At 44.2% G+C, this 14,188-nt stretch overlaps 2 protein-coding genes across 4 annotated transcripts in view; both read left to right on the top strand.

Annotated features, from left to right (window-relative positions):
- The window catches only part of cfap61 (cilia and flagella associated protein 61), a 50,283-nt gene extending 42,018 nt beyond the window's left edge, over positions 1-8,265 (top strand). For 2 of the 3 annotated variants that reach the window (XM_080289840.1, XM_080289839.1), the window contains 6 exons: positions 435-727; positions 1,673-2,000; positions 3,914-3,996; positions 4,392-4,657; positions 6,751-6,838; positions 7,602-8,265. In XM_080289840.1, the coding sequence (XP_080145966.1) occupies positions 435-727; positions 1,673-2,000; positions 3,914-3,996; positions 4,392-4,657; positions 6,751-6,838; positions 7,602-7,727 (1,184 nt within the window). In that variant the 3' untranslated portion in view covers positions 7,728-8,265. The remainder of the gene's footprint in view (positions 1-434; positions 728-1,672; positions 2,001-3,913; positions 3,997-4,391; positions 4,658-6,750; positions 6,839-7,601) is intronic. The other variant, XM_026194722.2, reaches the window with a different exon arrangement.
- Positions 8,266-10,503: 2,238 nt separating this feature from the next.
- On the top strand, positions 10,504-13,348 carry insm1a (insulinoma-associated 1a). Its single transcript, XM_026142422.2, has one exon. The coding sequence runs from the start codon at positions 10,793-10,795 to the stop codon at positions 12,131-12,133; it is 1,341 nt and encodes a 446-aa protein (XP_025998207.1). The 5' UTR covers positions 10,504-10,792; the 3' UTR covers positions 12,134-13,348.
- Positions 13,349-14,188: the final 840 nt, after the last annotated feature.

Here is a 14,188-nt window from a genome sequence, read left to right as displayed (position 1 = left end):
TCATCATGTTTTGTGTTTCTCTTGCAGTCATTTGCACTGCCTTCTCTGTTGGTCCTTTTTGCACTTTGGATTGACTCACACAGTTTTCAATAAAAATACTGACCAATATTTTGGTGCTTTTACTGCATCATGTGAGTATTTGTGAAGTTGGTTATTTCCTCCTGTGTGCTACATGTGATAAAAACATCCCGACCTGACTGTCTTGAAGCCGTCCAAAGTTCACGTAGGAAAACAGGCCAAGTACTCATATTTATGCAGGTGTATCATGCGGCTTAGTAACTTTAACCAGTAACTTTTAACCATTAACCACCTCACATAAACAATGAATGTTTATGTATGTTTTTTAAGAGGAATTCTCTTTTCTGCCAAACTTGACATAGGAGTTTGTGAGTGAACTCTCACTATGAAACCTTTCCTTCTTTGCGTCTTCTCAGATAACGCCATCGTCTACGGAAACAACATCGACATCTACACCACCGTAGAGACTCTGCTGAGCCTCGGCATTCGTGGATCTCGTATCCATCTTGTCCTCTTGCCTCCTGTGCCAGGCGTCTCCAGCTTCTTGGACTCATCTGTAGAAAAAGCCGCGGCGATGGCCATGGAGAACGCCATGGTCCAGATCCACCGTAACTGTGTGCTGGCCCAGTTTAACAATGGCAAACAACCCGACCCGCTCACATCGGCATCGTTTACCACTGATGCAGAGCCTCTCCATCTGCAGTGTGGAGTAAGTCAGAATTTCTGATGCTTTCAAAATCCACCGGATGCTTTCAGTGCTTATCCAGACGGGTTATTAATTCTTACAAAAAGAAATGATATCCAAACAATGGTGGGTTACTGGCCAAGGTGGCTGGTAGAGCTGGAAAAGCTTGAGCGGCTGAATTCTCCAGATTGTGGCTCTTGGTTGGATGTTAATTTCCCTCCTGGAAGCAAACTGTGTTTGTCAAGCACAAAATGATGTTGGTGTGTTTCCCATTTCCATGACTTCCATTGTCTCAGAAAGAAGATGATTCTGCTTCTGGGTTTGTGTTGAATTTTCTTGTTAAAATTCTGCTGTGTGCAAGGCCCTGTTGTCATTAGTCTGTGTGTATTTCACATGCTGTGGAAGACAGACACACAAGTATTTAGGAAAACAATGAATGCAAAACCCCAAAGTACCTATAAGTTTAATAAATGACAATTTTATTCCACCTCCAGAGTTTTGTTTTTTCAAAGAACATATTATGAGTTTGTTTTATCGTGGGTTTGTAATCGCAGCTTCATCACTCAGGCCTCTTGACTCTGAGCAGCTTGTGGACTTCAGGATGAATAATTATCTGTGTCAGTATTTAGTTTCCTGAAAGCCTCACCACTCGAGAGCCATCTTATATTTATCATCTTAATTTGGGAAGTTTAATTTCAAGCACAGACTGAATATGTTAAAAAAATGGGTGTGCTTCAAAGTGAAGCTGTGGCTTTTAACCTGCATTCTTTGTAGTGGCCAGCAGGGGTCGACTCCTCTGTTCTTACAAAGACTTGCCCCCAGTTTGTTCCCCGTCTGTAGCTCATATTTATCAGATATATATACATAAACGAAGAAAGGTAAAAACATCAGGTAGATGTTGGATCGTGTAAAGTGTGAATCCAATAAAGATTCCACCTCGAAACTCGATGGCTCTTTTTGTCCTTTCAGGTGTTCATCAACCTCTCCAATAAAGGAGTCGACTACGACGCTTTCAACAGCTTCAACAAGTCCTTCCTGGTATTTGATGGCAGGCTTGTCATAAACTCCAGCTTCAGAACCACCAATTCGTCCATTTGGGCTGCCGGGCCTCTCACCAAATTCTCCCGCCGTTACTACATAGATGAGTGGACACATGCCAACTTTAACTCCAAGGAAGTGGGCCAGGACCTGGCAGCCATGATGCTGCCCCTGTTTGATCCAACCGTGGAGCCTGCTGAGGCGCCTCCACCTGAAACAGATCGTCTGGTACTGCTGTACAAGCAGGCCAAGATTCAAGGTCTGATTAGAACCAAGGTTTAGTTTTGATTGATGGATAATTTCAGAAAGCAGTAGCTTTAGCCTTAGCTTTAGCTTAACCCTCTCAAGGCAGGCTTTGCAGATTTGCAACAGTTAAAAGCTAACAACCTGATTACCCCACATACATATTTTATAAGTTTTTTTACTCAGAAGTACCACTGCAGGTATTCTTTTGTGCATTAGCAACAAAAACTTAATATGAGCCTGAGAGGGTTAAGGGAATTGCCTTAAAGGCAGAATAATTTTGGAGGATTATTTTCAGCCATGAAACATGCAAAGGTGAGTAAAAGTAAAAATATGGGGCTGAAAATAATCAGAATGGGTCAAATTAGTCTTGAATTGAGAAGAGTTAACAACAGCAAAAGATTTATTTCCATCTGCAGTAATAATAATAATGTATACTTTTTTGACCCCCGTGGCAAAATTACTCTCTCTGAATTTGACCCATTCACCCAGTGGGGAGCCAATAAGCAGGCGCACCGGGGATCGGTGTGTAGGGACGGTACCTTGCTCAGGGGTACCTCAGGGTAACCGTTCTGTGGATTCGAACCCCCGATCTTCCGATCACTCCACATACTGAGCTATCCCTGCCCCCTCCAAAGTTTAGTATCTTGGCCAAGGATATTTGGCATGTAGACTAGTGAGAAGCCAGGAATCGAGCCATCAACCTTCCGATCAGTAGCTGACCTGCTCTACCTGCCTGAGCTACAGCCAATAACTCATATTTTTTGGTGGACTTCTGATCAGGGACCTTCCACACAGTGGAGGATGGAAGCCCAAGGGATATGGATATATATATATATATATATATATATATATCTATATATATCTATATATATATCTATATATATCTATATATATATCTATATATATATCTATATATATATCTATATATCGTCCCTTGACGATGTGACGTTAAAATTCTCACTTTTGTGGTTTCGTTTATTGGTTCCCAACAGCAGCCAGCTCTGCCGGTCTGACCCTGTTTATTTATTATAGAAATGAATCTTCTTGGGAAACTACAACTGAACTGGTTTCTCAGTGGGCCCAGAAGAGCTGACCCATCTTAAAATTCCTTCACATTCATGGGCAGATCTCAGCTTTGCATATACTTTCAGGGTTTGTCGCTTCAGCTCGATGTTCTCCTCGCTGTCCTTCCTCCTGTCCACGCCTGTTGTCGCCTGCTTTTATCTGAGAGAATTCGTACCGCCAGAATGTTTTTCATTATGTGTTTGTGAAACATTTTCCAATCTTTCACCCACCCACCCAGCGCCGATGTTATTGTGGCGGACACTCGAATTATAGCTGCCGTAACAATGCCGCATTGTGCCGCAGCGCATTCACCGAGCGACCAAGGCCACTCGGCGGGTTACATAAACACGACAGCCTCTCTGCTTCGCCCTCCTCAGAGAGATGAAACACACGTGAACTTTTCAAAGGGATCTCAGCGTTCAGGGAGAGCACAGACGCCATATCAGTGGCTGTTATCTGAGTTCATTGTCTCAGTTGTGTTTTCCTCAGTGGGTGGATGCTAACAGTGAAATGCCTGTTATGATGTTTTTGCTGCTGTCCAATTTTCGAAGCCACAGAATTTTTCAGCACTGAAGCTAATCTTACTGAGATATCTCCCGCTGATAAGACCACAGGCTTTTCACTGCAGTGTTTTCTAAGTGTTGGTTTGTTAGATTATAAATAATATTTATCCCGCAAACAATTTTCTGATTAAATGCTCGTATTATAAAATGTGCATCAGAAGTTCTCTGAGGTAAAGCTGAGGTATTGTGAGTACTTTATACTGTTATAACAGCTTGGTAATACTCATGGAATAACGGGGTAATAAATAAATATCTGGAAATATCTTAACGTGTGTCATGTGTTTTGCTCTCTCCTCAGGTGGTAAGCTTCCTGGAGGATATCACTACCTGCATGTGACCAAACCATCTCCAACAGACCTGACAGGCCCTAAAGTTAAACAGGTAAGCACTCACTGCCCAGGAGTTCAATCTCTGGGTGTTTCATGTCAAACATGTAACCTGGGAATGATTATATTTATTAAGAAATTTAATTCCTGATTAACACAACATGTTCTGATGTTATTTCAACTTAAAACCGAAAAAGCAAAATGAAACAAGAAAGCAACAGGTTTCTTCCTGTTAAATGGGGGCGACTATTTTTGTAATTTGGCGCTATATAAATAAAATTGAATTGAATTGTGGTATTGAATACAACACACTTTTTTCTTTTTTTATTGATTAAAAATTAATGTGGCCGTTAATCGACTTTTGTTTTTCAGATTATTAATCATCTTCTAGTGTTTTTAGTTGATATTATTTTTAATTGACTATTCAAGTATTTTGATTTGCTTTTGAAGATTTGCATTATAACTTGGAACCAGAGATCAGTGCTCGTGTTCCTCCATCCAAAGTTACAGGACAGAGCAATTGTGACGGGACAGCCGGAGAGAGGCGACTACTTCTGCTTGCATCTTGACTGCTATGAGCTTGTGGAGACGCTCACCTGCTTGTCCCTGAAGCCTCTCCCCATCTCCAATTACCTGAGTCTCTACATGAAACATCAGCAGCTGCTGGGCCAGCTGCTGAGCTGCTACCAGCAGGGCCTGATCCCTGATCTGTACAGGTGGGACAAACACTGACAAATACTGTTTTACTGAACATCTGCCCATATTATTTGTATACACGCTAGCATGAAATATATATTGAATAAGTAAAAGCATAGCAGGTCAGTTTTAATTGAATTTATATAAAAACAAACCCCCAAATCATTTTTCACCAGGATTTGTGCACCTCCCCCAAAAATCTACACTTATGTATACACATACACACACACACACACACACACACACACACACACACACACACACACACACACACACACACACACACACACACACACACACCTGCTGGTTACTGCAAAGTAACATACAAATAAAATGCCAGATTTTCCTAAACTAAATCACAACCTCCCTGGGTGGTCTGGCAAAACAGAAAGTCATATTATGTCATTTTAAGATTCTATTAAAATGGCTAAAAAGGACCCAACAGAACCAACACCAGAGGTGTTTTACATCAGGCAGTAAACGCATACCCAATTTCTACTGGAAACCTAGACTGACTCGTGTTTGGAGCCAGCCTCTAGTGGTCATTAGAGGAACTGCAGTTTTCTGTATTTTCATTTTCAGCCCTCAGGTTTGAAGCCTGTTTAACCTTTCAAAACTTCATTTCTTTTCCTGCTTACACGTGAAACTTTGTTAGTTTGAAGTTCTTTTTGCAGCTTTAGTAATACTGTGGTAACAGCAAGGCTGCTGGGATTATCTACATGACAGCAGGTGGAGGTCAAACCAAAAGCGAGAGCTCTTCGAGTATTTGTTATCTTTAAGTGAAGAAGAAATATTTCCTCCTCCAAACAAACACCACTATCCTCGAAGGTCATTTACATTCTGCTGCCGATGTCTTTTAGCAAACCATGGTTGTTCTTTAACTCTCATGCTTATACTTTTTAAGTATAGTGCATAAACATATTCGAGGGAGCATAATCAGTCACTCGCACTGTAAAAACAAATCCTCACAAGGACAAAAATAAAAATCCGATCTTTTGTCCAATGTTTTTGCTCGAGTCTTTGTCAGGACTGATGCAGCAGCAGGCGAATAAACGGCAAAACATCCCACACTCTGATTAGACTGGCAGAAATGAGCAGTTTGGTGAAGAGCCCGATGTCTGGTTTCAGTATGTCGTCGAGAGAATAATAAAGCAGCTTCGGCAGATTGGTGTTTCCTACATGGTTATTGTGTTTTTTATACAGCATTTCTGTTATTTTGTCCAGCCCTCTGCAGGAGTATAATTTCAGGTATGCATGTAAGTGACTGCAGAAGAACTCACGCTGCTGTTTTTCACTTTTTGATGTGTGATTTTTGGCACTGAAACGAGGCAGACGGCAGGTGGGCAGCTGTGTAAAAACAGATGTTTTCATAACTGAGTTCTGCACAGAAACAAGCCGCTTTGACGTCATGTAACCGCTGACCGATCACTTCAACACACGAGGAAGATTCGGGCCTCCGCTGCCTTTGTCCTCTCACTTTGTGTGTGTGTGTGTGTTTGTTGGCATGACTATCCAGTGAGTAGGTATTTGTCAAGCAGTGGGTGACCTGCTTCTGAGGTTTCAACACAAATGACCCCCAGACATGGAGGGCTATTGTCCCCCCACCACCACCACCTCCTAATCTGTTTATGCAGCTCCCCAATCTGTCTTTGTGGTCGGTCCAGGACGAGACAAAGCTGGAGCCTCGCAACCACAGAGGCCGATTCCCCATCATGCTGCTCAGTCAGCTGACTCGTAAAGTCATTGTGGAGGCTGACGGAGCATCAGGAGCCGTTAAGATAATTGATTGACCGTGTGGCGGCTGAGGCTTATTCAGCCGACACACTTAGGGAAGCTTCTGGAAGTGTGCGTGTGTGTGTTTTTATTTCAAAGCTTCACTGAGCTTTTATGTAAACAGTCGGTTCACACAAAGAAAGTTTCCAGTGGTGGAAATTAACCTCTACATTATGTAGATGCAGGGCAATGGAATCAGATTCTGATTTAAGCTTCTGACATAATCTAGATTTGAAACAGTTGTTATTGTCAATGTTATAACTCGGGTGCACCCTTTTCCCTTAAAACCTCTGGTTGTTGGTGCTGAACCGAAGCACTGATGTAAAGGTTTTCTCTCCAGTTTCTTCACACAGAGCAGCTGTTTGGCCGTTTTCCACGACAGATTCTCCGATTTAGAGCAGGAGCTTCAGCAGACCCTCAAACTCAAGGTTGGTGCTCCACTTCTCATCTCCTACATCACACTTATGCCCCTCTGAGGGTTAAACTGTATTGGTTACGATGCACGGTTAAATCTTTGCACGTGGCCTTTGTGAAGGTGAAGAATTTTGAGACTGAGGCAGGAACTTCCACGTCCTGCTGCCCTGCCGGCTGAAATCAGATTGTTATTGCTGTCCATGTGAAACAGTCGTTCATGTTTTCCTGCAAATTTCCAGACTGAAGCGTGTTTTAAACTTCTTAAAAGTTCTGTGTGGTAACATCAGGGATGTTTTCTCTATTGAGACGTTCATCCAGTGTTTTGGTCAGAGCTCGGGTGAGTCTTTCTTTCTTTTGTCTGAATAAAATCATTAAGATCTGCTCTTCAGTCACTCCTGATCATCCAGCAGTCAGAGCGAGCTTGTGCCTTTGCTGTTGTTACACTGAAACCCCGGAAAGACATCCCAGATGTCCTCAGACAGATTGTAGTGTCTTTTTTAGGAACCTGTTTATTTTATTTTAGTGTAAAATACTTTGATTTTAAATGTGCTGTAGAAGTAAAATTTAGTGAATGAAGCATTAAGTACTCGGTTGGATGGAGTCAGTTACATGTCTCCTCACATCAGTTCTCCACAGCGATCACACCTTCAGCGCGAGCTTAGAGTTCTCCGGCACACTTTGAGTCGGGCACCGATCAGAACCTGCTGGTCTGTGGAAAAAAAGAAGCTCTCTCAGTGCAGTGCTGAGATTTTACTCTCCACCTGTGTGTCTCTGCAGGACCTCTGCCCTCCAGACCAATTGAAAGACGAGGACAGTCGAGCGGCTCTGAGGAGCAGTGCTGTGAAGTATCTGAGTTACAACCGAAACCTGCTGCCCATGTTCGCCTGCCCGGGCCAGCTCTGACCTCACGCCTGTTAAAATACTAAAACAAATCAGACTCTGTTTGAGGTGTGGTAACTGGTTTATATTGTGTATGTGTCACTGGATACCTCCAATCATTTGAGCTGGCTCAGGAACGCTGTGGAGACACTGTGTCTGCTATGTGTAAATATATTATTATATCAGATCTTTAGAGTCCTGGAGAAATTTTTAAAATCAGCAGCTCAGCACAAAAACACAGTCAGGAGTCACATGACATTTTTTAGTCCTGTTATGTTCAGAGAAAGCAAACAGACAGTCAGCGTCTCCAAACTGGATTACTCACACCAAAACACTGATTAACACTACTGATTTGTTTTCCATCAAATGGTTAAAAAAATATGTGTTTTCTTAGATTGCTTCGATTAATCAATATAATCCAAAAATTTTCCATCAAATAAATGTTATTTTAATTGTTTTCAGAGATAGAGAGAGAGAGTGGTCTAATCCAGTAAAACTTTCTTTGTGTAAGAGTTCTGGCTAACTTTTAACGCTATTACCATTAAATTAATGCTTGCATTCATTTTTCTTGTGTGGACATCTGATAATTTCCTTTTTAATCCTTAAGATCTCTCATTAATCAGAGTGTGAGCAGTGTTTTACACCAGATGAGAACGAGAGTCTGGCATACTTTTACATTCCTGTTTTGTTTTGTTTTTTCTTCTATACAATGTGCCAACTGTAAGTGTGACTCTGCAGGAGTGTGACCAATCACAGGGCCCTATAGATGCTGCACATAAAAGTGGATGTTTGGCTTTTTGGAAGGAGGAGGAGGGGAAATGAGGAGGGCGTCACTCTACAGCTGTATGCTAATGAGGCTGAGCTGAAGCCTGTCGGGAAAGTAACACACACACACGCACACTCCAACACGCACACACACTCACTAACGCACACAGAGAACATATGCCTGAACCCGCAAGCTGAGAAAACAGCACGCTGCTTGTGTGGAAATATAAAGTCAGATTGTAGGACATGAAACGCTGAGTGACTTTAAGTGTCAGCTTCACTGCGTGGATATCACAATGCGCTGTCCGTGGTAATAAACACACACTGTACACGGCGCTCAATGAGAGTTTTGCAGTGTTTGTATAGATGTTAGTTCATTTTGTGCGCTGACTTGTTACTGCTAAACCATTATCCACCTGCACTCCCTGTTATCATGAAATGAGCATTATGGGTGAAATAACCTATAAATAAAGTTTAACTATAATTTTTTTAACACAGCTCCCACTGGATAAAAAATCTCACTTTTAAAAGATGTGAGCTTTTTTTTTTATCAGAAAATCTAGTTGTTGTTGTTTTTTTTAAACATTTGGAGGCATGTGCCTGCTTCTACCCGAGGAACATTTAAAAATTAAAAACGATAACAACTGATTAAAGAAAGTTCTCGAAACACGTGGATTTTAAAGGGACACACATTATTTTGAATGTTGTTTTAGGAAAATGTGGGTTTAAATATTCGTAAGAGACAGATGTAGATTTTTTCATAAAAAAGACCAGAACACAAGAAACGACGCGTGTTTATTGAATGCTCTCAGTTTGGACACGCCAACAGTCAAAATTTGAAATGGGTTAGTGAAAAGACTTTCCGGACATCTCTCTCACGTCTTCATTTTACGCCAGAATCTTGCACCTGTCAAACGTGTCCTCGAGCCCTGCACCGACAGACAAGAGATGATGGGAGCATCATCTCTCACGGTGCAGGACAGACTCACATCCGACTGACCGGGTCAGACTGGACCTGCGGGGTTTGATGTGGTTTAACGGCCAGATAACCTCGCTTTGCCCCATTTGGAGACAGAAAAAGCGCACTGATTACGCGCAGCACGCGCCGACAGTATCTAGGGTCCAGATTGCTTTTTGTGTGCCGGGGGGGGGGTAGACCCCCACTTCTTCTTCATCTTCCATTTTTTTCAACTGTGCAATTTCCTTTTCAATCAGGACGGGTCTACAGCTTGCACAAGCGCGACCATTGTGATGCAAAGCAGGACACCCTCCGCTCGCCATTAATTATGTATGCGTAAAATGACGGATTCATATGTCCGGAGTTAACTGTCACGCCAGCGCACATGCTGCAGGGCCACGGTGGTTTCAAATCTGTCCCTATTATTGTGTATGTTTAGTTATTTGTCCGCTGAGGTCGAATTTCAGCTGGCTTTCGTGTGCGTAAAAGCCGGACTGCAGATCTGATCTCGGGGAAGTTTGTTTCCCCGGAAGTCTTTATGAGTGTCTTAAACATTCTGAAGGTTTTGAATGGAAGCAGTTAAAGTCTGGAGCTGCTTTCACTGACATTTGCTTAAAATGATGTTGAGCATTTGTACTTTATTTCCCTATTATGCGCATTTTAGCCCTTTGAAGTTTCTTCCTCTACCTTCCATTTTTCTGTATTGTTATTTTGGGCCGTTATGTGGACGGATATGCCCCCTTTGTAGCCAAACCAGAGACCCCACCACCCCCAGAAAGAGACACATAAAGCCGAGGCACGTGTAGATTTCTATACAAACTCATCAGACCGTAAAAGCAGGAGACTCCTGGCGTGTGCCCGGGTCGAGACGAGGAGGAGGGAGAGTGAGTGTGTGTGTGTGTGTGTGTGTGTGTGTGTGTGTGTGTGTGTGTGTGTGTGTGTGTGTGTGTGTGTGTGTGTGTGTGTGTGGGTGGGTGGGTGGGTGGTGGGGGGGAAATACAATAAAACCCTCAGGTACATCTGCTTTGCAATCTGCAAATCCGCCCTCCTCCTCCTAGCTTCCATCAGCCTCTCCATCCTCCCACACCCACTCCCCAAATCCACAGGGGACCTCGGCTCCTTCTGATTGGTCGGGGATGAGGCAACGAGGGGGGGGACGGGAACAATGTCATCATGTCGCCTTAAAAAGAGTGCAGCTATGTTGTGGTGAAAGGACCTCGAGAGGAGAACACGGGATCAATAGCAGGAGGAAACAAACAAACAGAGAGAAAAAAGACGCATCAGATGGTTTGATTTTGTGCGCGAGCGGCTGAAAGTGGTTTTCTTCTTCCCGCAGCGCCCAAAGTGCCTTCAGCTCCCCGCAAACATGCCCAGAGGATTCCTGGTAAAAAGGAACAAGAAAACCAACCCGGTGTCCTACCGGGTCCGCTCCGAGGACGAAGAAACGGACCAAACGGCGGCTGATGCTCCGCCGCTGCTGCCGCCCTCCTCCTCCTCTTCAGCGCATCTCGTCTCCATCCCGGTGCGCGCGCTGACGCCTACGCCCACCTGCGGGGCGGCGGCTACGGCTCCGGAGCCGGATGCTAAGCCCGTGCAGTTCGGGAACCCGGAGGCGGTGTATCAGTCTCTGTACAGCCCCACCCGCCCCGTCAGCCACGAGCACGACCGCTCCTACTCCGAGGCCCGCTTCAGCCTCGGCTCGCCGGTTTCCGCGGAGTCTTTTCCCACACCGGCAGCCATCACCGCCCTGGATCACCTCTTCGCCCCGGTGGACCTGAAGATCGGCTCCAGCAACAGCAGCCGCCCCGAGAGCAGCTCGTCATCCGCCGGGACGCTCCCCGCCGCTGCAACCGGCGGCTCCAAGCGCTGCGCCAACGACGCCGAGCGCAAAGGCAAGCCGCCGTCCAAGAAAACCAAAGCCATCCGCAAACTGCACTTTGAGGATGATGTCACTACGTCTCCGGTTCTCGGGCTGAAGATTAAAGAGGCGCCGGTGGACCAGAAACCTCCCCGAGCGCCACCGGCCGGAGGAGACCACGTCCCGCTGGGGGAGTTTGTGTGCCAGCTATGCCGGGAGGCGTACGCAGACCCGTTCGCTTTGGCGCAGCACAAATGCTCCAGGATAGTCCGGGTTGAGTATCGGTGTCCCGAGTGTGACAAGGTGTTCAGCTGCCCGGCCAACCTCGCCTCCCATCGGCGCTGGCACAAACCGAAGCCGCAAAATACGCCGAGCGACAAGGTGTCCGCGTCGAAGACGGCCTCGGATGAAGCAAAGGATTCTAGTGACAGGGACACACCCAGCCCCGAGCCGTCCGAGTCCGGTTCAGAGGACGGACTGTACGACTGCAGTCAGTGCGGGAAGAGGTTTAAGCGCCAAGCCTACCTGCGGAAACACCTGGCGTCGCAGCACGGGTCCCCAAAAGCGGCGGCGGAGGAGGACGCGGCGGGCTGCGAGCAGAGCGCGGCGCCGCTCAACCTGAGCGCCTCCTGCTGCCACCTGTGCCCCGTGTGTGGGGAGAACTTCACCAGCAGAGGCAGCCAGGAGCGGCACATCCGCCTGCTGCATTCCTCACAGGTGTACTCGTGCAAATACTGCCCCGCAGTTTTCTACAGCTCACCGGGACTCACGAGGCACATCAACAAATGCCACCCGTCCGAGAACCGGCAGGTGATCCTGCTGCAGATGCCGCTCCGCCCCGCCTGCTGATCCCGAACTGTGGACTGGCACACACCGGGAATCAGAGTCCACCCGCGTGTTTCTTTTTGTTTTTAGGATTTCAGAGTTCCACTGAAAAATAAAAAACATCTGTACCCTAAAGCACACTTCCTTAAACTGAGTAACAGATGTAAAGAGGTTTGTGAGAAGTTGTAACTCTGGGAGTAATTCTGTTTCACTGTAGCTATATATCTCCAAAGGACAAAACCACACCGAAGTCCAATCTTCCTCAAAGACACGTGAAAAATGTGCTTATTTGTGTCTTTTCGAGTAAAAATTATCGTCAAATAATTCACATTTTCTGTGGTAAACAGAGAGCCAAGCATGCTCTCACATATCCACTCACACGCAGCTTGCAAGGTTTCAGTGCCTTGCTCGAGGACACTTCAGCAACCTCTGGGTGTGTGTGTGTGTTTGACTCCTCCTGGCCTGTAACCCACACCCACGCCCACCCCAACATCACTTAAAATGATCCTCAAAGCTCTTTTAAAAAAAAAAACGTTAGACTGTTAATTTATTTTTCTAGCATCTCTGCACAAGTGCTATTAGCTCCTAGACCTAAGAGAGGAGATGACCTGTAGGATATAAAGCAGACTTCGCAGGCCTGAACAGACCTTATCTCATCACTCTGATTAGCTTTAACATAGCTCGTGGATCTGTGGATCAGTAGCTGTCGACTGAAAACAAAAGAGAGTAAAACTAGTGTAGCCGGTAATGCCTTTGGATTAGAGACTCCTGCTGTAAAACTGCCTTAAACTGACCTGATTGTTTTTATTTATCACTGGCTGAGCATATGATGATAATTATTTTCTACAAAGCCTTCTGTATTACCAGTATACAGTATATCTAATCTTTTTTTCTATTTATTTATGTATTTATTAAATTATTTGTGTAAGTTACTGCTTTGTGTGGTCGAACCTGTGATCTGTCGCTGTGTTTTTTCATCATGTAGCCAAATCCTTTTTATTTCCTTTAACTTATGTGAGGGCGGCGTGTTCATGTGGCATTATAGCAATCAGTGAGCCGCTCCTGAAGACAAACCGAATGCAATCATGTTTTAATTTATTATGATGATGATGATGATTATTTATTTTGGTTTTGTTGTAACCCTTAGCTCTTATACTGCTTTGGATGTTTCTGCAGTATTTTGCTAAATGTCCAAATAAAAAAATAAAATAAAAAATAAAGACCAAACTGAGAAACAGCTTTCTTTGCCTTCTTGTGTGTTTTCTGCAGGTAACAGCTTGATTTACACCTCAAGTTGTGGCTTCTTGAAGAAAATGAAACCAAAATCCGTCCAGCTTATCTCCTTAAATGATGGTTCAAGTGTCTCCTCTTCAGTTACATGCCAAATAATTGAATTCAAAGGGTTTAAACAAGCAAAAACAAGGAAAAATGATAAGTTTCCATTAAAGTAAATTCAAATCTTTACATTTTAGAGACCAGGATCAGTGGTTTTGAGATGATTTAAGACGATTTTTCTAAACACCTAAATCAGAAAAAATCTTTCAAAAACAGTTGTACAATAACAACATCACTGCTATCACGTCACCTGTGACCTCTTTAGGTTTTGGTTGTAGCTTTTAAGAAAGATCAGAGCTTTCAAATAACTGTTTTGTGCATTTTGGTCTTAAAGGTCTTCTGTCCATGTTGACTGAAAAGACTTGATGTTGACCTTAATTTAATCCCAGGCGGGTTATTGATAACTTCATGGATGTTAAGTGGCTATTTTACAGGTATGATTTTACTTGTGCTGTGTTTAGTTCAACGAGGGACGACTCACACAGGGACAGCACACAGCTTGGTTGGTAAAATCCCATCTAAGCCCCGAAACTATGGACTTCTGCTTTAACTGAAAGTGAAACCAAAGGAAAAGTCACGCCTGCAAGAACCTGCCTTTACATTTCCGTCTGACTCTAACTGGGACCATAATCTGCAAAGTGAATGCCATATTGGATTCAGTAAAACTTAAAACTACCAGATGAGACCATAAACTCACTGAGAAGTTTTTCTCTAAAGTCACAGATTAAGGAGCTGAAAACTGTT

Source organism: Astatotilapia calliptera, chromosome 15 (genome assembly GCF_964374335.1).
Source record: "Astatotilapia calliptera chromosome 15, fAstCal68.1, whole genome shotgun sequence".
NCBI lineage: Eukaryota > Metazoa > Chordata > Actinopteri > Cichliformes > Cichlidae > Astatotilapia > Astatotilapia calliptera.
Note: the sequence above shows the minus strand (reverse complement) of the source record. Positions and strands in the feature narration are given on the sequence as shown.